Genomic DNA, 22,325 nt, shown 5'->3' with positions numbered 1-22,325 from the left:
GAATTTCCCCTAGTATTAGACATTAGAATGTTGGACACTTAGAGGATGAGAGGGGGGATTTAGTGGTGGGAGATGATGAAATGGCTGAGGCCTTAAATAAGTTTTTTGCCTCGGTCTTCATGGAGGAGGACATGAATAATTTGCCGGATATTAAAGATAGAAGGATGGTAGGAGTTGAGGGCCTGGATGCGATTACTGTCACTGGAGAGGTAGTGTTTGATAGACTAACGGGACTGATGGTGGACAAGTCCCCAGGACCAGATGGAATGCATCCCAGGGTTCTGAAGGAAATGGCAGAGGTGATAGTGGATGCCTTAGTGATTATTTACCAAAAGTCACTGGATTCCGGGGAAGTGCCGGAAGATTGGAAAACGGCTTATGTTATGCCGCTGCTTAAAAAAGGTAGCAGACAAAAGGCAGGGAATTATAGGCCGGTTAGTTTATCATCTGTAGTTGGAAAAATGTTTGCATCTGTCATCAAAGAAGAAATAGTGAGGCACCTAGAAAGGAATGGTTTGATTGAGCAGACACAGAGCACGGATTCGTTAAGGGGAAGTCGTGTTTGACAAATTTATTGGAATTCTATGAGGATGTGACTAGTGCGATAGACAGAGGGGAACCGGTGGATGTGGTGTTTCTAGATTTTCAAAAGGCGTTTGATAAGGTGCCTCACAAAAGGTTGCTTCAGAAGGTTAGGGTGCACGGAGTTGGAGTAAGGTGTTAGCGTGGATAGAGGATTGGTTGTCTAATAGGAGGCAGAGAGTCGGTATCAATGGCTGCTATTCTGATTGGCGGTTGGTGATTAGTGGAGTGCCCCAGGGATCGGTGCTGGGGCCTTAGCTACTTACCATTTATATAGATGATCCAGAGGAGGGGGCTGAGTGTAGGGTGACGAAATTTGCTGATGACACGAAGATGAGTGGAAAAGCAAATTGCGCGGAGGGTGTGGAAAGTCTGCAGAGGGAATTGGATAGGCTGAGTGAGTGGGCGAGGACTTGGCAGATGGAGTATAATGTTAGCAAGTCTGAGGTTATCCACTTTGGCAGAAATAATAGTAGGAGGGATTACTGTTTAAAGAGCAAAAAGCTGAAGCATGCTACAGTGCAGAGGGACCTGGGGGTTCTTGTGCATGAGTCGCAAAAACCCAGTCTGCAGGTGCAGCAGGTGATCAAGAAGGCAAATGGAATGCTGACCTTTATAGCGAGGGGGATAGAATATAAAAGCAGGGAGGTCTTGTTGCAACTGTACAGGGTACTGGTGAGGCTGCAGCTGGAGTACTGTGTGCAGTTTTGGTCGCCGCACTTGCGCAAGGATATTTTGGCCTTGGAGGGAGTGCAGAGAAGGTTCACTAGGCTGATACCGGAGATGAGGGGGTTGGACTATGAAGGGAGACTAAATAGACTGGGTCTGTACTCGTTGGAGTTTAGAAGGATGAGGGGGGATCTTATAGAGACGTATAAGATAATGAAAGGGATGGATAGGGTAGGGGCAGAGAGATTCTCCCCGCTTAGAAAGGATAGCAGGACTAGAGGGCACAGCCTCAAGATAAGGGGGGAGCAGTTTAGATCAGAGTTGAGGAGGAACTTCTTCACTCAAAGGGTGGTGAATCTCTGGAATTCTCTGCCCGTTGAAGTGGTGGACCTCGCTAAATATATTTAAGTCGCGGGTAGATACGTTTTTGACAGACAAGGGAATTAAGGGTTATGGGGAGAGAGCGGGAAAGTGGAACTGATCCACTTCAGATCAGCCACGATCTTATTGAATGGCGGGGCAGGCTCGAGGGGCTAGTTGGCCTACTCCTCCTCCTATTTCTTATGTTCTTATTATTTCAAGTCTGGGAAAAAGATTCTGGCTATCAACCCTATCTATGCCTCTCATAATTTTATTGATTTCTATCAGGTCTTCCCTCAGCCTCTGCCACTCCAGAGAGAAAAATACAAGTTTGTCCAGCCTTTCCTCATACTCTCTAATGCAGGCAGCATCCTGGTAAACCTCTGCTGCACCCTCTCTAAAGCTCTTTCCTGTGATGTAGCAACCAGAATTGAACGCAATGCTGGCATGGTGCAACAGGGCAGCATAGAACATAGGACATAGAAAAACTACAGCACAAACAGGCCCTTCAGCCCACAAGTTGTGCCGATGATATCCATACCTACTAGGTTTACCTATAACCCTCAATTCTATTAAGTCCCATGTACTCATCCAGAAGTCTCTTGAAAGACCCTATCAAATTTGCCTCTACCACCACCAACAGCAGCCGATTCCACTCACCCTCTGAGTGAAAAACTTGCCCCTGATATCTCCTCGGTACCTACTCCCCAGCACCTTAGATCTGTGTCCTCTTGTAGCAACCATTTCAGCCCTTGGAAAAAGCCTCCAAGAATCCACCCGATCTATACCTCTCAATATCTTATACACTTCTATCAGCCCACCTCTCATCCTTCGTCTCTCCAAGGAGAAAAGACCTAGCTCCCTCAATCTATCCTCATGAGGCATGCCACCCAATCCAGGCAACGTCCTTGTAAATCTCCTCTGCACCCTTTCAATAGCTTCCACATCCTTCCTGCAATGAGGTGACCAGAACTGAGCACAGTATTCCAAGTGGGGTCTGACGAGGGTCTTTTAAAGCTGCAACATTATTTCCCGACTCCTAAACTCAATCCCTCGATTGATGAAGGCCAGTACACCATATGCCTTCTTAACCACATCTTCTACCTGCAAGACCGATTTAAGAGTCCTTTGGACCCGGACCCCAAGGTCCTTCTGATCCTCTACATTGCTAAGAGTCTTACCCTTGATATTATACTCCTTCATCCCATTTGACCTGCCAAAATGGACCACTACACATTTATCCGGGTTGAAGTCCATCTGCCACTTCTCTGCCCAGCCTTGCATCCTATCTATGTCACGCTGCAACTTCTGACATCCCTCCAAACTATCCACAACACCACCAACCTTCGTGTCATCAGCAAACTTACCAACTCATCCCTCCACTTCCTCATCCAGGTCATTTATGAAAATTATAAACAGCAAGGGTCCCAGAACAGATCCCTGGGGCACTCCACTGGTGACCGACCTCCATGCAGAAAAAGACCCATCTACAACCACTCTCTGCCTTCTGCAGGCAAGCCAGTTCTGGATCCACAAGGCAACAGCCCCTTGGATATCATGCCCTCTCACTTTCTCAAGAAGTCTTGCATGGAGGGCCTTATCGATCGCCTTGCTGAAGTCCATATAAATCACATCTACAGCTCTTCCTTTGTCACTGCATTTAGTCACATTTTCAAAGAACTCAACCAGACTCGTAAAGCATGATCTGCCTTTGACAAAGCTGTGCTGACTACTATTGAGCATACTAAACTTCTCTAAATGTTCATAAACCCTGTCCCTCAGAATCTTCTCTATCAACTTACCAACCATTGAGGTTAGACTCACCGGCTGGTAATTTCCTGGGCTATCATCGCCAGAGGTTCTGCAATCTCTTCCCTGGCCTCCCACAGTAACCTGGGGTATATCCCATCCGGTCCCGGCGATTTATCTATCTTGATGCTATTCAAAACTTCCAACACATCCTCTTTCTTAATGTCCACATACTCAATCTTTCCAGTCCACCGCAAGCCTGCAGTACTACCACCCAGATCGTTTTCAACTGTGAATACTGAGGTAAAGTATTCATTAAGCACCTCTGCCATTTCTACCGGTTCTGTACAAACTTTCCCATCTTCACATTTTATAGTTCCTATTCCTTCACATCTCATCCTTTTATACTTCACATATTTGTAGAACGCCTCAGGGTTCTCCTTAATCTTACCTGCCAAGGCCTTCTCACGACCCCTTCTGGCTCTCCTAATTTCCTTCTTAAGTTCCTTCCTATAAGCCATATACTCCTCTAGATCCCTAACATCTCCTAGCTCTCTGAACTGTTTGTACACTTTACTTTTCTTTTTGATTAGGTTCATTATAACTTTCATGTACCATGGTTCCCGTAACCTACCAAAACCTCCCTGTCTTATTGGAACGTTGTCGTGCAGAACTCTAGACAAATATTCCTTGAAAATCTGTCACCTTACTTTGGCACTTTTTCCCGAGAACACCTCCTTCCAATTTACTCGTCTAAAAAGAGAGACATTGATAGGAGTTTTAAGGAAATAGTCACTCCTAGTAATCAGTCTTGGGTCAATGTCAAGAGGAGGGGAAAGAAGCATGTGGGAGGAGAATCCCCTGGGGCTGTTCCCCTCCAAAATAGGTTTTCGGTCCTGGAGGCTACAGTTGAGGAAGCATCAACTGGGGATAGCCAGAGGGAGCAGGACTCTGGGGGTGAGCCTATTGTAAAAGCTCAGGTGTCTAGGGGATGCAAGAGATTGGGCCTCGTGATTGGGGACTCTACAGTTAAAGGGACGGATAGGAGAGTTGGTAGTAAGGGTAGGGATTCAGGGCTGGTGTGTTGCCTACCAGGGGCTGGGGTCCGGGATGTGTCAGAGAGGATATTCAAGACTCTTAGGGGAGAGGGTGATCAACCCCAAGTTATAATTCATGTGGGGACACATGACATAGGGAGGCTAAGGGAAGGGGATATTAAGCAGAGTTTCATGGAGTTGGGATGGAAACTAAAGGCCAAGTCAAACAGAGTGGTTATCTCTGGACTCTTGCCTGTGCCACGGGATAGTTTAGAGAGGAATAGGGAGAGGGAAAGTTTGAACTTGTGGCTGAGGGGATGGTGCAGGAGGGAGGGGTTTAATTACTTGAGCAATTGGGGCTCATTCTGGGGAAGATGGGATCTCTATAAGAGTGATGGTATACATCTGAACCAGAGGGGAACAAATATCCTGGGGGGTAAATTTGTGAAGGCTATGCAGAGTGGTTTAAACTGATTCAGAGGGGGGGTGGGATCCTGGGTAGAGGGGGTGAAAGTGAGGGGGGCATAGAAGGGGATGGCATTGCACGGCATTGTGAGGGTGGGGCGGAGCGAGGTTTGAAATGTATATACTTTAACGCGAGGAGTATTCGCAATAAGGTGGATGAACTTGCAGCGTGGACCAGTACCTGGGACTTTGATGTTGTGGCCATTTCAGAGACGTGGATAGAGCAGGGTCAGGAATGGATGTTGCAGGTGCCAGGGTACAAGTGCTTTAGTCGGAGTAGAGAAGGAGGTAGAAGGGGGGGTGGAGTAGCATTATTGGTCAAGGACTATATCACAGTGTCAGAGAGGAAGTTTAATGAGGATTTGTCTGTTGAGGTAGTATGGGCAGAAATTAGAAATAGGAGAGGAGAGGTCACCCTGTTGGGAGTCTTTTATAGACCTCCAAAAAGTTCTAGAGAGGTTGAGGAAAGGATTGCAGAGACGATCCTGGTTAGGAGTGAAAGTAATAGGGTAATTGTTATGGGGGATTTTAACTTTACTAACATTGATTGGAATAGCTATAGCTCTAGCTCGTTAGAGGGGTCAGTTTTTGTTCAAAGTGTGCAGGAAGGTTTTTTAACTCAATATGTAGATAGGCCAACTAGAGGTGAGGCTATATTGGACTTGGTGCTGGGAAATGAGCCAGACCAGGTGCTAGACTTGGAAGTTGGTGTGCTTTTTGGTGATAGTGACCACAATTCGGTTACGTTCACCTTAGTGATGGAAAGGGATAGGCATGAACCTCGGGTCAGTAGTTTTAGCTGGGGGAAGGGTAACTATGAGGCCATTAGGAGAGAATTAGGAAGCATTGGTTGGGCTAGGAGATTACAGGGACTAGGAACGTCTGAAATGTGGAGTTTGTTCAAGGAGCAGCTACTGTGGGTCTGTGATAGGTATGTCCCTGTCAGGCAAGGAGGAATTGGTAGGGCTAGGGAACCGTGGTGCACGAAAAAAGTTGATTTGTTGGTTAGGAAGAAGAAGGAGGCTTATGTTCGGATGAGGCTTGAGGGCTCGGGTAGTGCAGTAGAAAGCTTTAGATTGGCTAGGAGGGAGTTGAAGAGGGAGTTAAGAAGGGCTAGAAGAGGGCATGAGATGACTTTGGCTGATAGGATTAAGGAGAATCCTAAGGCGTTCTATAGGTATGTCAAGAATAGAAGGTTGGTCAGGGCAAGATTAGGGCCAGTTACAGACAGTAGGGGGAAGTTGTGTGTGGAACCGGAAGAGATTGGAGAGGCATTGAACCATTATTTCTCTTCGGTGTTCACACAGGACGATATGAATGTAGCTGAGGAGGTCACTGGGGTGAAGGGGTGTAAAATAGAAAGTATTGTAGTTGATACAGAGGATGTGTTGGATATTCTAGAAGGGTTGAAAATAGATAAGTCCCCTGGTCCTGACGGGATTTACCCTAGGATTCTATGGGAGGCAAGAGAGGTGATTGCAGAGCCACTGGCTCTGATCTTCAGGTCGTCGTTGGTCTCTGGTATAGTACCGGATGATTGGGAGACAGCGAATGTTGTCCCATTGTTTAAGAAGGGGAGCAGAGACTTCCCTGGGAATTATAGACCAGTGAGTCTTACTTCTGTAGTGGGCAAGGTTTTAGAAAGAATTATTAGGGATAGGATTTATAGTTATTTGGAGAGTAATGAATTGATTAGAGATAGTCAGCATGGTTTTGTAGCGGGAAGGTCGTGCCTTACTAACCTTATTGAGTTCTTTGAGAAGGTGACCAAAGAGGTGGATAGGGGTAAGGCAGTAGATGTGGTATATATGGATTTTAGTAAGGCATTTGATAAGGTTCACCATGGTATGCTTCTGCAGAAAATGCAGATGTATGGGATTGGTGGTAATTTAGGTACTTGGATCAGGAATTGGTTAGCAGATAGGAGACAGAGGGTGGTGGTTGATGGTAATTATTCATCATGGAGTTCGGTTACGAGTGGTGTGCCTCAGGGATCTGTTTTGGGGCCACTGCTGTTCGTAATCTTTATTAATGATCTGGATGAGGGTATAGTTGGGTGGATTAGTAAGTTTGCTGATGACACCAAAGTCGGAGGTGTGGTAGATTGTGAGGAAGGGTGTCGAAGTTTGCAGGGTGACTTGGACAGGTTGCAGAGCTGGGCCGCGAGGTGGCGGATGGAGTTTAATGCGGAGAAGTGTGAGGTAATCCATTTCGGTAGGAATAACAGATGTGTTGAGTATAGGGCTAACGGGAGGACTTTGAATAGAGTGGAGGAGCAGAGGGATCTAGGTGTATGTGTACATAGATCCCTGAAAGTTGGGAATCAAGTAGATAAGGTTGTTAAGAAGGCGTACGGTGTCTTGGCGTTTATTGGTAGGGGGATTGAATTTAGGAGTCGCAGCGTCATGTTGCAACTGTACACAACTCTGGTGCGGCCGCACTTGGAGTACTGTGTGCAGTTCTGGTCCCCACATTACAGGAAGGATGTGGAGGCTTTGGAGAGGGTGCAGAGGAGGTTTACCAGGATGTTGCCTGGTATGCAGGGGAGGTCCTATGAGGAGAGACTGAGGGATTTGGGGTTGTTTTCACTGGAAAGAAGGCGGCTAAGAGGGGATCTTATAGAAACATATAAGATGATTAGAGGTTTAGATAGGGTGGATGGTGATAGCCTGTTTCCTCGGATGGAGAAATCTAGCACGAGGGGGCATGGCTTTAAATTAAGGGGGGGTAGTTATAGGACGGATGTCAGGGGTAGGTTCTTTACCCAGAGGGTGGTGAGGGACTGGAATGCCCTGCCTGCTGCAGTTGTAAATGCGCCTAGTTTGGGGGCGTTTAAGAGATTGGTGGATAGGTTTATGGACGAAAAAGGAGTGGTTTAGATTAGTGGGTCAATGTTTTTTTTTAAAAATAAGACTGGTCGGCGCAACATTGTGGGCCGAAGGGCCTGTTCCGCGCTGTAATGTTCTATGTTCTATGTTCTATGTTCTATTTCCTTCCTGATGGCTTCATATTTCCCCTTACTCCAGATAAACACTTTCCTAACTTGCCTGATCCTATCTCTTTCCAATGCTAACGTAAAGGAAATAGAGTTATGGTCACTATCCCCAAGATGTTGTCTCACTGAGAGATCCGACAACTGTCCAGGTTCATTAGCCAGTACCAGATCAAGTACAGCTTCTCCTCTTGTAGGCTTATCCACATACTGTGTCAGGAAACCCTTCTGAACACACCTAATGAACTCCTCCCCATCGAAACCCCTTACTCTAGGGGTATTCCAATCGATGTTTGGGAAATTAAAGTCTCCCATCACGACAACTCTGTTATTACTACATCTCTCCAGGATCTGTTTCCCTATCTGCTTCTTAACATCCCTGTTACTATTGGGCGGCCTATAGAAAACACCCAGCAAAGTTATCAACCCTTTCCTGTTCCGAACTTCCACCCATAGAGACTCCGTAGACAATCCCTCCACAGCGTCCACCTTCTCTATAGCCGTGACACTATCCCTGATCAATAGTGCCATTCCCCTCCTCTTTTTCTTCCCTCCCTGTCCTTTCTGAAACATCTGAAACCCAGCACCTGAAGTATCCAGTCCTGTCCCTGAGACATCCAAGTCTCTGTAATGGCCACCACATCACATTTCCAAGCATGGTGACACAGTTGTTAACACTGCTGCCTCACACCGCCAGGGACGCAGGTTTGATTCCCAGCTTGGATTACTGTCTGTGCATGTTCTTCCCATGTCTGCCTGGGTTTCCTCCGGGTGCTCCGGTTTCCTCCACAGTCCAAAAGATGTGCAGGTTAGGTGCACTGGCCATGCCAAATTCTCCCTCAATCTACCTGAACAGGCACCGGAGTGTGGCGACCAGGGAATTTTCATGGTAACTTAATTGCTGTATTGATATAAGCCAACTTGTAACTAATAAATAAACTCTAACTTTAAGTGTGGTTTAACCAAAGTTTTACAAAGCTCCAACATGACATCCTGACTCTTGTGCCTGACCAATCAAGGCAAGTATGCCATATGCCTTCTGTACCGCCCTACCTACTCGTGTGGCCACTTTCAGGGAGCTATGGACTTGAACCCCAAGATCCCTCTATAAATCAATGCTGTTCAGGGTCCTGCCATTAACTGCATACTTTCCCTTAACATTTGATCTCCGATTGTGCAGCACCTCACATTTGCCTGAATTAAGCTCCATCTGCCATTTCTCCACCCATATCTGCAACTGATCTATATCCCGTTGTGTCCTTTGACAACCTTCTACACTATTCTCAATTCCATCTATGTTTGAGTCATCTACAAACTTACATCTACATTTTCATCCAAGTCATTTATATATATCACAAAGAGCTGAGGTCCCAATACGGATCTCAACGGAACACCACAAGTCACAGAGTTCTAGCCAGGAAAACACTTTTCCACCACTACTGTCTGACTGCTACGGACAAGCCAATTCTGAATCCAAGTGGCCAAGTCACCATGGATCCCATGCATTTTAATCTTCTGGATGACTTATCAAAAGCCTTACTAAAATCCATGTAGACAACATCCTTGTGCTGTACCCTCATCAATCACCTTTGTCACCTCCTTGAAAAAAAATCAAATTAGTAAAACATGACCTACCCCACACAAAGCCATGTTGACTTTCCTTAGTTAGGCCATGTGCATAAATCCGATCCCTAAGAATCCTCTCCAATTGCTTCCCAAATACTGATGTGAGACTCACCAGTCTATAACTTCTGGAATTATCTCTTTCTCCTTTCTTGAACAGAGGAACAATATTAGCTACTCGCCAGTCTTCCAGGACCTCTCCAGTTGCTAGCGAGGATGCAAAGATCTTTCTCAAGACACCAGCAATCTCCTCTCTTGCCTCTCTCAATAACCCTGGCTCTTGCAAGGCACCTACACACAATGTTTCTGTGACTCTCATCCTGCGAGTGGGAAGGAGCTCCACCCTTTGGCGAGCCTGGCACTGCCATCATAGTTTTCTCCTCCTTCTGTCCTGCCTGTCTACAATTATGCAGGCAATAATAAATCTAACCTCCATCAAACTGATGGTTCTCTCTGCAGCATCAATGAGAAAAAGAAATGAGTCAGCATATGCCTCCAAAGGTCTTATCTCTTTCCATGATTAATAAGTCACTGGAAGTTCAAGGGCTTGGTTATAGTGTCGCCAAATATTTGCCCCTGAATTCCTGCCCAGTGCAGGATGCATTTCAAGATTACTCTTCCCATTCCCCTTTAGATGAGGAACCTAAACCTTTTGACATTGAGGGGACGATTCTCTCAAAAAAGTTCAAAATATTGAATTGGTGAGAAAAATGGTATAATACATGATTGTTTTGTCAGTGAAAGTTTCAGACTCGAATCTCCCATATTCTGTGCAATGCAGAGATCACAATCAAGAATATCATTAAAAGCTTGGGGAGCGGGGCCTATTCATGCCTGAGGCTGGCAGTTCCGGAACTCTGTGCATGCGCAATGGCTTCAAACTGTCAGTCTCCCGATCGCTGGCCAACTCGACCTCTGGCTAGCTGGGGCCCTCACACTGCTGCCCCTCCAGCTCCCCGTTGCACCCCCCCCGCCCCCCATGTTGTGATAGCGGCGCAATTGTGGCCCCGACAAGCAGCCCCAACCCCCCTCATCCCAGAATGCCTGGGTCTCCAGCTTCTACTCACACCCACCTTGGCAGTTCCACACCACCACCACCCCCCCCACCCCCCCCAGGAGGCAGATCCCTTCCCAGGAGGCAGACTCTCCCAGCAGACCACCCTCTCCATCCCAAATGCCCCGATCACTGGACTTCCTCTAGCCTCGACCAATCCTGTCTGCAGAATGGTAGCGGGACACCTCTGATCCTAAGCTCTGTCCACAATATGCCCCGCCCCTAAGTGCAGCCCGCTTGGCATTGCCCTCTATTCTCCACCCCTTTGGTACTGCCTGATGCCCAGTGGGAAGTGCCAAAGTGCCCCAAGAGCATGGGCACTTTGCTCCTTGGGCAGTGATGGGGGCACAGGCTGGCACTGCCAGGGTGCCCATGCCGAGAGGCATCACTCCCTGCCACTCATCTCTGGGGGGCCCCGATTGCCCCCCCTTAATCCAGCAGGGTCTCCTGCTAGTTCCCCGAAAGTCTGGGACTACTCTAAACCCCAGCAGAGTGAAATAGTCCTGGCAGGGTGGGAGATGCTATTGGGCTTGGATAATTCAATCCTGGGCCCTATAATCACATTTAAATAACATTAAAAATAGATTAAAATTACTTAACTGGTCTTCCCACTATGGTCCCGACCATGCCTGCTTCCAGTGGTGGAAAACACACATGTGTCGAAAACGGATGCATGAGTCCCGCGAATTGGTGCACACGTGCATCTTCCATTCCAACCCACCAAAAATTTAGAGGGTCAGAATGGGAAAATAGCCCCCTAAATGCCCAGTAAGAAACTGAAATTAAGAGTGTGGAGTTGCTGAGACTTCACATGTATGAACCTGCCAGTGGAAAGATTGTAACCAGCATCTGAGGCCTATTCAGTCGTGCCCCCATCACCCAGCACTACCCCAGTCATGTGTACTCTTCCATCACTCCCCCGCCCTGGTGTCCCCATCCTCCCCCACCACACTGCAACCCTCACCCTGCAGCCCCTGGTCACACGAACAATTCCAGTTTAAGATTTCCTCTAGGGAATTTTACATGACAACTTCTTCTAAATTATTTAACATGGTTACAAAGCACTTCACAGTAAGAGGCAAAGTCAGAGAAAACTGGAAAAACGCAGTAAGACTGGCATCTGTAGGGATAGAAAACAAAGTTAATGTTTCAAGTCCATATGGCTCTTCTTCAAAGCTGAAATGGGGGAAAGAATGTGTTGGACTATATTCTATATAACAGGGGGTGGAACAGCTGGAACAGAATAGAAGGAAGTCAGTGATTAGTGGGAGCTAGGATAAATTGCGACAAAGATGTGCCAAAACCTAAGAAGAAGTGATAGCCCAGTGAGGGACGGAGGGTTTTTGTATTTTGATCTAGATAGGCTGGGCGAATGGGCCAGGAACTGGCAAATGGAATTTAATGTTGGCAAATGTGACGTTGTCCACTTTGGTAGGAATAATGGTAGGAAGGACTATTACTTACGTGGCGAAAAACTGCAGCATGCAACGGTGCAGAGGGACCTTGGGGTCCTTGTGCATGAGTCGCAAAAACCCAGCCTGCAGGTGCAGCAGGTGGTCAGGAAGGCGAATGGGATGCTGGCCTTCATAGCGAGGGGGATTGAATATAAAAGTAGGGAGGTCTTTCTGCAGCTGTACAGGGCACTGGTGAGGCCGCAGCTGGAGTACTGTGTGCAGTTTTGGTCACCGCACTTACGCAAGGATATTTTGGCCTTGGAGGGAGTGCAGAGGAGATTTACTAGGCTGATTCCAGAGTTGAGGGGGTTGAACTATGAGGAGAGGCTGAATAAACTGGGCTTGTACTCGTTGGAGTTTAGAAGAATGAGGGGAGATCTCATTGAGACGTATAAGATGTTGAATGGGATGGATAGGACAGAGGTGGAGAGGCTCTTCCCACTCAGAAAGGACAGTAGGACTAGAGGGCACAGCCTCAGGATAAAGGGGAGGCGGTTTAGAACGGAGTTGAGGAGGAACTTCTTCACTCAAAGGGTGGTGAATCTCTGGAATTCTCTGCCTGTTGAAGTGGTGGAGGCTGTCTCACTCAATATTTTTAGGACGCGGGTTGATAGGTTTTTGATAGGCAAGGTGATTAAGGGTTATGGGGAGAGGGCGGGAAAGTGGAACTGAGCCACGACAGATCAGCCATGATCTTATTGAATGGCGGGGCAGGCTCGAGGGGCTAGATGGCCTACTCCTGCTCCTATTTCTTATGTTCTTATGTATTTAAATTAAAAAATGGCGAAGATGGAGGAGAAAGATCATGGTCTAAAGTTGTTGAACTCAATGTTGAGTCCTGAGGGTTGTAATGTACTGAACTGAAGATGAGCTGTTTTTCCTCTGGTTTACATTGGGCATCACTGTAAAATTGCAGCAGGCCAAGGATGGGCATTTTGGCATGAGAGCAAGATGCCAAGTTAAAATAGCAAGCAACAGGTAGGTTGGGGTCATGTTTGTGTGCTCAGTGAAGGTGTTTCACAAAGCGGTCATCCAGTCTGCATTTAGTCTCCCCAGTGTAGAGGGCATCTCACTGGGAGCAGCAAATACAATAAACCATATTGAAGAAGGTGCAAGTGAAATGTTGCTTCATCTGAAAGGAATGTTTTGGGCCTTGAATGATGAGTAGGGAGGAGGTAAAGGGACAGGTGTTGCACCTTCTTGATTGCATGGGACAATGCCATGTGAAGAGGATGAGGAGCTTGCATGTTAGGGGAGATGGCCAGGCTGTCACGGAGGGAGTGGTCTCTGTGAAATATTGATGTGGGTGAACAAAGAACAAAGAAAATTACAGCATAGGAATAAGCCCTTCGGCCCGCAAAGCCTGCACTGACCATGTAGCCCGACTCAACTTAAACACCCTATCCTTCTGGGGATCACATCCCTCGATTCCCATCCTATTCATGTATTTGTCCAGATGCTCTTAAACTCACTATCGTATCTGCTTCCACTACCTCCCCGGCAGCGAGTCCAGGCACCCTTCACTCTCTGTGTAAAAAATTTGCCTCATATATCTCCTTTAAACATTGCCCCTCACAGCTTGAATCTATGTCACGTAGTAATTGACTCTTCGACCCTGGGAAAAGTTTCTGACTGTCCATGCCCCTCATAATTTTGTAGACTTCTATCAGGTTGCCCCCCAACCTCTAACGTTCCAATGAGAACAAACTAAGTTTGTTCTAAAGTTTCTCTAACCTCTCCTCATAGTTAATGCCTTCCATACCAGGCAAAATCCTGGTAAATCTTTTCTGTATCCTCTCCAAAGCCTCCATATCTTCCTGGTACTATGGTGACCAGAATTGAACACTATATTCCAAGTGTGGCCTAACTAGGGTTCTGTAAAGCTGCAATATGACTTGCCAATTTTTAAACTCAATGCCCCAATCAATGAAGGCAAGCATGCCATATGCCTTCTTGACTACCTTTTCCACCTGCGTTGCCACTTTCAGTGACCTGTGTACCTGTACACCCAGATCCCTCAACCTATAAAAACTCAGTTACCATTTACTGTGTATTTCCTATCTGTATTAAACCTTCTAAAATGTATTCCCTCACATTTCTCCGGATTAAACTCCATCTGCAATCTCTCCACCCAAGCCTCAAATCAATCTATATCCTGCTATATCCTCTGATGGTCCTCATCACTATCTGCAAATCCACCAACCTTTGTGTCATCTGCAAACTTACTAATCAAACCAGTTACATTTTCCTCCAAATCATTTATATATATTACAAACAGCAAAGGTCCCAGCACTGATCCCTGAGGAACACCACTTGTCACAACCATCCATTCAGAAATGCACCCTTCCACTGCTACCCTCTATCTTCTATGACTGAGCCAGTTCTGTATCCACCTTGCCAGCTCACCTCTGATCCCATGCAACTTCACGTTCTGCACCAGTCTGCCATGAGGTGCCTTGTCAACGGCCTTACTGAAGTCCATGTAGACAACATCCACCACCCTACCCTCATCAATCATCTTTGTGAGTTCCTCGAAAAACTCGATCAAGTTAGTGAACATGACCTCCCCTTCACAAAACCATATTGCCTCTCACTAATACGTCCACTTATTTACAAGTGGGAGTAAGTCCTGTCTCAAAGAATCCACTCCAATTATTTTCCTACCACTGAAGTAAGGCTCATTGGCTTGTAATTAACTGGATTATTCTTGCTATCTTAAACAAAGGAATAACATTGGCTATTCTCCAGTCCTCTGGGGCCTCCCCTGTAGCCACTGAGGATACGAAGATTTCTCTCAAGGCCCCAGCAATTTCCTCCCTTGCTTCTCTCGGTATTCTGGGGTATATCCCATCAGGTCCTGAGGGCTGGTCTACCTTAATGTTCCTTAAGAACCCCAATACCTCCTCCTTTTTGATATCAACATGACTCAAACTATCTACACACCCTTTCCCAGATTCATCATCCACCAAGTTCTTCTCTTTGGTGAATATGGATGCAAAGTACTCATTTAATACCTGACCCATTTCCTCTCGCTCCATGCATAGATTCCCTCCCCTGTCCTTGAGTGGGCCAACCCTCTCCCTGGCTACCCTTTTGCTCTTTACATATATATAAAAAGCCTTGGGATTTTCCTTAATCCTGCTGGCCAATGATTTTTCATGACCCCTCTTAGCCTTCCTTACTCCTTGCTTAATTTCTACTTTCTTTGTATTCCACGCTTGCTTTCTGTGTTCCCAGCCTCCTAGCCTTGACAAATGCTTCCTTTTTCTCTTTGACTAGGCTCACAATATCATCATCCAAGGTTCCCAAAACTTGCCATACTTATCTTTCACCCTTATAGGAATGTGACGGCCCTGAATCCCTATCAACTTACACTTGAAAGTCATCCACATGCCAGATGTTGATTTGCCCTCAAACATCTGGCCCCAATCTACATTCTTCAGTTCCTGCTTAATATTGTTGTAATTCGCCTTCCCGCAATTTAGCACCTTAACTTGAGGACTACACATCTTTATCCATCAGTACCTAAAAGGTTATTGAATTGTCGTCACCGTTCCCGAACTGCGCCCCTACTGAAATGTCAACAACCTGGCTGGGCTCATTCCCCAGTACCAGGTCTTTCCCTAGTTGAACTATCTACAAACTGTGTCAAGAAGCCTTCCTGGATGCTCCTTACAAACTCTATCCCATCCATGCCCCTAGCACTAAGTGAGTCCCAGTCAATGTAGGGGAAGGTAAAATCTCCCACCACAACAACCCTGTTACTTTTACACCCCACCAAAATCTGCCTACATATCTGTTCCTCTATCTCCCACTGCCTGTTGGGCAGCCTATAGTAAACCCTTGTGACTACACCCTAACTTGAAGTCCACTACAACATTGTGACTACACCCTTCCTATTCCTGAGCTTTGCCCATATTGCCTCGCTGTATGAACCCTCCAAGGTGTCCTCCCTCAGTACAGCTGTGATATTCTCCTTAACCAGTAGTTCAACTCCCCAACCACTTTTACATCCCCCTCTATCTCACCTGAAACATCTGTATCCTGGAACGTTAAGCTACCAATCCTGTCCTTCCCTTAACCAAATCTCTGTAATGGCAACAACAACATAGTTCCAAGTACTAATCCAAGCTCTAAGTTTATCTGCCTCACCGGTTACACTTCTTGCATTGAAACAAATGCAGTTCAGTACACCAGATGCTCTTTGATTAGCAACCACACCCTGACAGCTCTTTCTCTGAGTCTTATCAGCCCTACTCTCTGGTTCCCCTTCAGTTAATTCATCTTTGCTTTGATTCTCACCCTCATGCTAAACTAGTTTAAATTCTCCTGTATGACACCAGCAAACCTCCCGGCCAGAATATTTATGCCTTTCCAGTTTAACTGCAACCTGTCTTTCTTGTACAGGTTTCACCTGCCCCAGAAGAGTCCTCAATGGTCCAGATATCTGAAACCCTCGCTCCTGGTGAGGGTGAAGGGAAGATCTGTTTCATGGTAGCATCATGCTGGAGTTGGCGGAAATGGCAGAAGATGATCCTTTGAATGCAGAGGCTGGTGGGGTGGAAAGTGGTTCTGGGAGGGAGGGGAAGGTGAGGACAGAGATGCAGGAAATGGGTTGAACCCAGTTGAGTGTCTTGTCAAGGAGGAAAACCTCAAGGGAAAAACCTCAGTTCAGGAAAAAGGCAGATGTCAGAAGCACCATTTTCAAAAGTGGCATCATCAGAACAGATGCAATGGAGGAGGAAAAACCGGGAGAATGGGATGAAGTCCTCACAAGAAGCAGGGTGTGACATGTTGTAGTCAAGGTCATAGAACCCCACAGTGCAGAAAGAGGCCCTTCGGCCCATCGAGTCTGCAAGGAACACAATCCCACCCAGGCCCTATCCACACATAATACCCACTAATCCCTCTAACCTACGCATCCCTGGACACTAAGGGGCAATTTCTTAGCATGGCCAATCAACCCAACCCATACATCTTTTGACTGTGGGAGGAAACCCGAGCACCCGGAGGAAACCCACGCAGACACGAGGAGAACGTGCAAACTCCACACAGACAGTGACCCAAGCCGGGAATCAAACCCGGGACCCTGGAGCTGTGAAGCAGCAGTGCTAACCACTGTGCTACCATGCCACCCAAGGTACCTTCCAGGAAACAGGTGCAAGGAGCTATAGTCAAAGTACATTATAGCAACAGAGTGTAAGGAGTTGTAGTCAAGATATCTTTCAGGAAATAGGGTGTGAGGAGCAATAGTCAAGGTATCTTACAGGAAACAGAGTGTGAGGAGCTGTAGTTAAGGAACCTTACAGGAAACAGGCTATGAGGAGCTATAGTCAAGGTAAAATATGACAGTAAAAAGGGGTAGGTACAATCTTTTGTAGCACAGTAAATGATTCCAAATTAATATGTAGAATTTAATATATAGCAGTATACACACTGTATTGAGAATTTTTAAAATTAACAGTACCTTTGAATTGGTCAATGTGATTTTCTCTGCAGAAATGTTCACATCCAAATCTTCTATGGGAAACATTCTTGCTTTAGCTGAGGGCAAGAAGCACTGGGGACATTGGCAGTTATCCCTTAACCACACATAAGGATATTGGCTGTAGTTTCCATCCTCCCAATGAACAGTGATGCATCGCTGCTTATCAAAGGCCTCTACTTTTTGGATAGCTGGAATTGGCACACTTCTTTTAAAAGCTGCAGGTGTGTGTTGTCTGTGAACTTGGAAAGGAACAACTTGTTTGGCATGACATATCTGTCCAGCCTGTAGTATCTGCATTCCATTTCGATACATTTTGTTATTGAGCAAATGTTTTGTAATTGTACGCCACATTTTTGCTTTGAAAATCTTTCAGAAGATGACAGCTGCCTCTCACCCTGAATCTTCAGTCCAAATGCTTGAAGCAGGATTCTCACTGTCCACTCAAAATTCAGCGATGCTTCTATAAATCAAAATATAATCAAGAGAAGTGAATTGTCATTTTTGTTAATGTGAAAGCAACTCAGACACATGCTTAAACTACAGAATCATGATATAGTAAAACATCTCCATTCCAGGAAATCAATCCTAATGAATACAAAGATTCCTGTAGAGAGAGACTTTGAAGAATAACATAATTATAGAAAACATTGCTGCTAATTATCATTACTTGGCATTAAAAACAACCTATGAATTACCAAGGATGAGAAATTTAAAATCTATGCTGCTTTTAAAATTCGGAATTAATAACAACAACCAATTGCAATTACTTATATTTTTAAAAATCTATATTTGAGATCATGGAACAAATTGACAAATGACGTCAAGATATAACCAGTCCTCAAAGATGCCCAACAATGTTCGCACCATAACGGGATTGGATGTTTTACAGGAGCCTAAAACATCCCCCACTACCACTGCCCCAGTAACTGTACCTTCCACCGCCCTTTTAGGATTTACCAGAGGTTGCTTCTACCTAGCAAGCATTCTAAAATGCAATCCTTTTGATGAGCAGACTACCTGTGGAAGTGGAACAGGCATCTCACTCACAATATTTAGACATGGTCCAATTTTGGGGAGGGGCCCCAGGTCTCTTGGTGAGTATTGCCCATATAGTGTTGACTCTGAGCCCAATAGCAGGATGCAGACACATTTCTACTCCAGTATATTTTATTAAGTTCCGACAATGAAACATTTCCATGTTTGAGGTGATGTATTTAACTGAATATTTTTATGGATTGGATTTTCAATTGCTGGCAGGGTTCCAAATGCAGGTTTGATTTAAAAATCACCTTCTTAGAGGGTGGCACTGGATCCCGACACTCTGCGACATGCTCAGATTTCAAAGGGAGGGCAGAAAGCGAAGGTGTAACTTGCTTGCCATCAATTTAAAGCCCATTAAGTACTTAGACTAAAATAAGAACAGAAAATGCTGGAAAAACTCAAGCCTGATTGCAGCTGTGGAAAGAGAATAAGAGTCAACATCTCTAGTCCATATGACTCAAAACATTAACTCTGTTTCTCTCTCGACAGATGCTGATATGTCTGCTGAATTTTTTCAGCATTTTCTTTTTATTTCACATTTCCAGCATCCACAATATTTTGCTTTAAAATTCATAGACCAGCTTATTAGTAGGCCAGGAGGTGAGAATGGAATATACAAACTGGAAACTGACAAGTCTTGTGCACATTATTAAATGTTTATCTTCTATATATGAAAAGTTTCAGGACCCGGGAGATCATGTATATTACCTTCCATTTGGCTGTTTGGCCACTGACCTGCACAGTGAGACTGCTTCCTGCTCTCTTTGGCCAGGCAGCAGCAGTCTCTGTTATGGCTGCCATCTGCCTTTGCCGGTTGCAGTCTACAGGCAGCTCCCGGGCCCCGGAGACACTCAATGCCATTAATTAGGTGCTGAGCTCACCATTGCACTATTAATAAGAACATAAGAACATAAGAAATAGGAGCAGGAGTAGGCCATCCAGCCCTTCGAGCCTGCCCCGCCATTCAATAAGATCATGGCTGATCTGTCGTGGCTCAGTTCCACATTCCCGCCCTCTCCCCATAACCCTTAATCCCCCCTCTTATCAAAAACCCATCAACCCGCGTCTTAAAAATATTTAGCGAGGCAGACTCCACCACTTCAACGGGCAGAGAATTCCAGAGATTCACCACCCTTTGAGTGAAGAAGTTCCTCCTCAACTCCGTTCTAAACCGCCCCCCCTTTATCTTGAGGTTGTGCCCCCTAGTCCTACTGTCTTATTTGAGCGGGAAGAGTCTCTCCACCTCTATCCTATCCATCCCATTCATCATCTTATACGTCTCAATGAGATCTCCCCTCATTCTTCTAAACTCTAACGAGTACAAGCCTAGTTTATTCAGCCTCTCCTCATAGTTCAACCCCCTCAACTCCGGTGTCAGCCTAGTAAACCTCCTCTGCACTCCCTCCAAGGCCAAAATATCTTTGCGCAGGTGCGGCGCCCAAAACTGCACACAGTACTCCAGCTGCGGCCTCACCAATGCCCTATACAGCTGCAGCAAGACCTCCCTACTTTTATATTCAATCCCCCTCGCTATGAAGGCCAGCATCCCATTCGCCTTCCTGACCACCTGCTGCACCTGCAAGCTGGGTTTTTGCGACTCATGCACAAGGACCCCGAGGTCCCTCTGCACCATCGCCTGCTGCAGTTTTTCGCCACATAAGTAATAGTCCTTCCTACCATTATTCCTACCAAAGTGGACCACCTCACACTTGCCAACATTAAATTCCATTTGCCATTTCCTGGCCCATTCGCCCAGCCTACCTAGATCCTTCTGCAGACTCTCCACACCCTCCGCACAATTTGCCGTTCCCCCAATCTTGGTGTCATCAGCAAATTTCGACACCCTACACTCGGTTCCCTCCTCCAGATCATCTATATAAATGGTAAAAAGCTGAGGCCCCAGCACCGACCCCTGGGGCACTCCACTAGTCACCATCCGCCAATCCGAATAGCACCCGTTGACCCCCACTCTCTGCCTCCTATTTGACAACCAATCCTCTATCCACGCTAACACCCTACCCCCAACTCCATGTCCCCTGACCTTCTGCAATAACCTCTTATGAGGTACTTTGTCAAACGCCTTCTGAAAATCCAGAAAGACCACATCCACCGGCTCTCCTCTATCCACTGCCCTAGACACATCCTCATAGAACTCCAGTAAATTTGTCAGACACGACTTCCCTTTAATGAAACCGTGCTGCGTCTGCTCTATCAAGCAATTCCCCTCAAGATGCCTCGCTATTTCCTCCTTAATGACGGATTCTAACATTTTACCTACCACAGACGTTAAAGTAACCGGCCTATAATTCCCCGCCTTTTGCCTGGCACCCTTCTTAAACAACGGTGTAACATTAGCCGTTTTCCAATCTTCCGGCACTTCCCCGGAATCCAGCGACGTCTGGAAAATAACCACCAAGGCATCCACTATAACCTCCGCCATTTCTTTCAGAACCCTCGGATGCATTCCATCCGGTCCTGGGGACTTGTCCACAATCAGCCCCTCCAGTCTGTTGAGCACCGCCTCTCTAGTGACAGTAATGTCATTAAGACCCTCCAGTCCTACCACCTTTCCATCGCTAACACCCGACAAATTATTCACGTCCTCCTCCGTGAAGACAGAAACAAAAAAGTTATTCAATACCTTAGCCATATCCCCATCCCCTACCACTAGGTCCCCTTTCTCATCCTCTAAAGGACCAACGTTCACCCTAGCCAGCCTCTTCCTTTTTATATATTTATAAAAACTCTTGCTATCCTTTTTTATATTAAGCGCTAGCCCAGCTTCGTAGTCTCTCCTACCCTCCTTTATCAACTTCTTTGTCAATCTTTGTTGACATTTAAACCTCTCCCAATCCTCTTCTACATGTGATTATTGTGTCATATGAGCGATTTGGTTGTGGTGCAAAGTCAGGACATAGAAATTATCCAGATATCAGTGTGTATGATATATATCAGGGCAATTTAGGGATATGGCTTATACAGTAATCTTTTGTAAATAGCATAGATAATAAAGGACAACTTGTTGCCCTCAAACACAGACCAAATGATGCCATGGACAAAGACACTCATGCTTTTGAATTGTTGTACAACAAATTTCCTTTATTGTATTCTACCATCAAACCCTACTACATAAACATTAGTACAGCAGGCATAAAACTTCGCTATATACAAAGTAACCAACCTCTGATTTACTTCATTGCACACACAATAACTAATATCTGACCTATTTTGATTTATACAAAGTATCCAGAAGATATCAAAAACTTCACAAAATATCCAAACTCATGACTTAGCACGTAATGAGGTGAAGTGATCAGATTCCCTCCCGATGGGCTTTGTTCCGACATCTCCAAGTCTGATACTTGAGGTCATGCTGCTTCTTTGGCAATGGGTGATCCCATTGATGCGGATGTCTCTGAGTCTTTTATTCTTATACAGATATTACTGGCATTGATCATGCTTTTAGTCACTTACTCACAGGGACTGGCAATAATCAATCACTGTCTTTTTGGTCATGAATGCTGAAGAGTCGTACATCTGTCAGGAGGTTGTAATTCTTTCTGAAGCACAACACACAGGAATCTGGGTTCAATCACTGTCTGTTCAAGGCATAGCAAGAGCCACTGTGCAATCAACTTCTGTGTTTGCTCCGTAGCTGCATATTCTGTTCTTTGCTGCTCCCACAGTCCTTAGCCTGATACAGAGTTAACCATTTTAACCATCAGACTTTACTGTTGTCCTCCCTTTGTTGATGCCTTTATGAATATTAATCAATCGACTAACTGATCTCAAAGGCAGTCATGTAGTTCAA

General features: G+C 45.7%; 1 protein-coding gene across 2 annotated transcripts in view; it reads right to left on the bottom strand.

Annotated features, from left to right (window-relative positions):
• bbox1 (butyrobetaine (gamma), 2-oxoglutarate dioxygenase (gamma-butyrobetaine hydroxylase) 1) overlaps window positions 1-22,325 on the bottom strand; it is a 205,444-nt gene that overhangs the window by 166,380 nt on the left and 16,739 nt on the right. For both annotated transcript variants that reach the window (XM_080189873.1, XM_080189874.1), the window contains exon 2: window positions 17,453-17,933. In XM_080189873.1, coding sequence (XP_080045999.1) covers window positions 17,453-17,824 — 372 coding nt within the window. In that variant the 5' untranslated portion in view covers window positions 17,825-17,933. The remainder of the gene's footprint in view (window positions 1-17,452; window positions 17,934-22,325) is intronic.

Source organism: Carcharhinus amblyrhynchos, chromosome 6 (genome assembly GCF_965287045.1).
Source record: "Carcharhinus amblyrhynchos chromosome 6, sCarAmb.v2.hapA, whole genome shotgun sequence".
Taxonomy (NCBI): domain Eukaryota; kingdom Metazoa; phylum Chordata; class Chondrichthyes; order Carcharhiniformes; family Carcharhinidae; genus Carcharhinus; species Carcharhinus amblyrhynchos.
The sequence above is the reverse complement of the archived record's forward strand: the minus strand, read 5'-3'. Positions and strand labels throughout refer to the sequence as shown.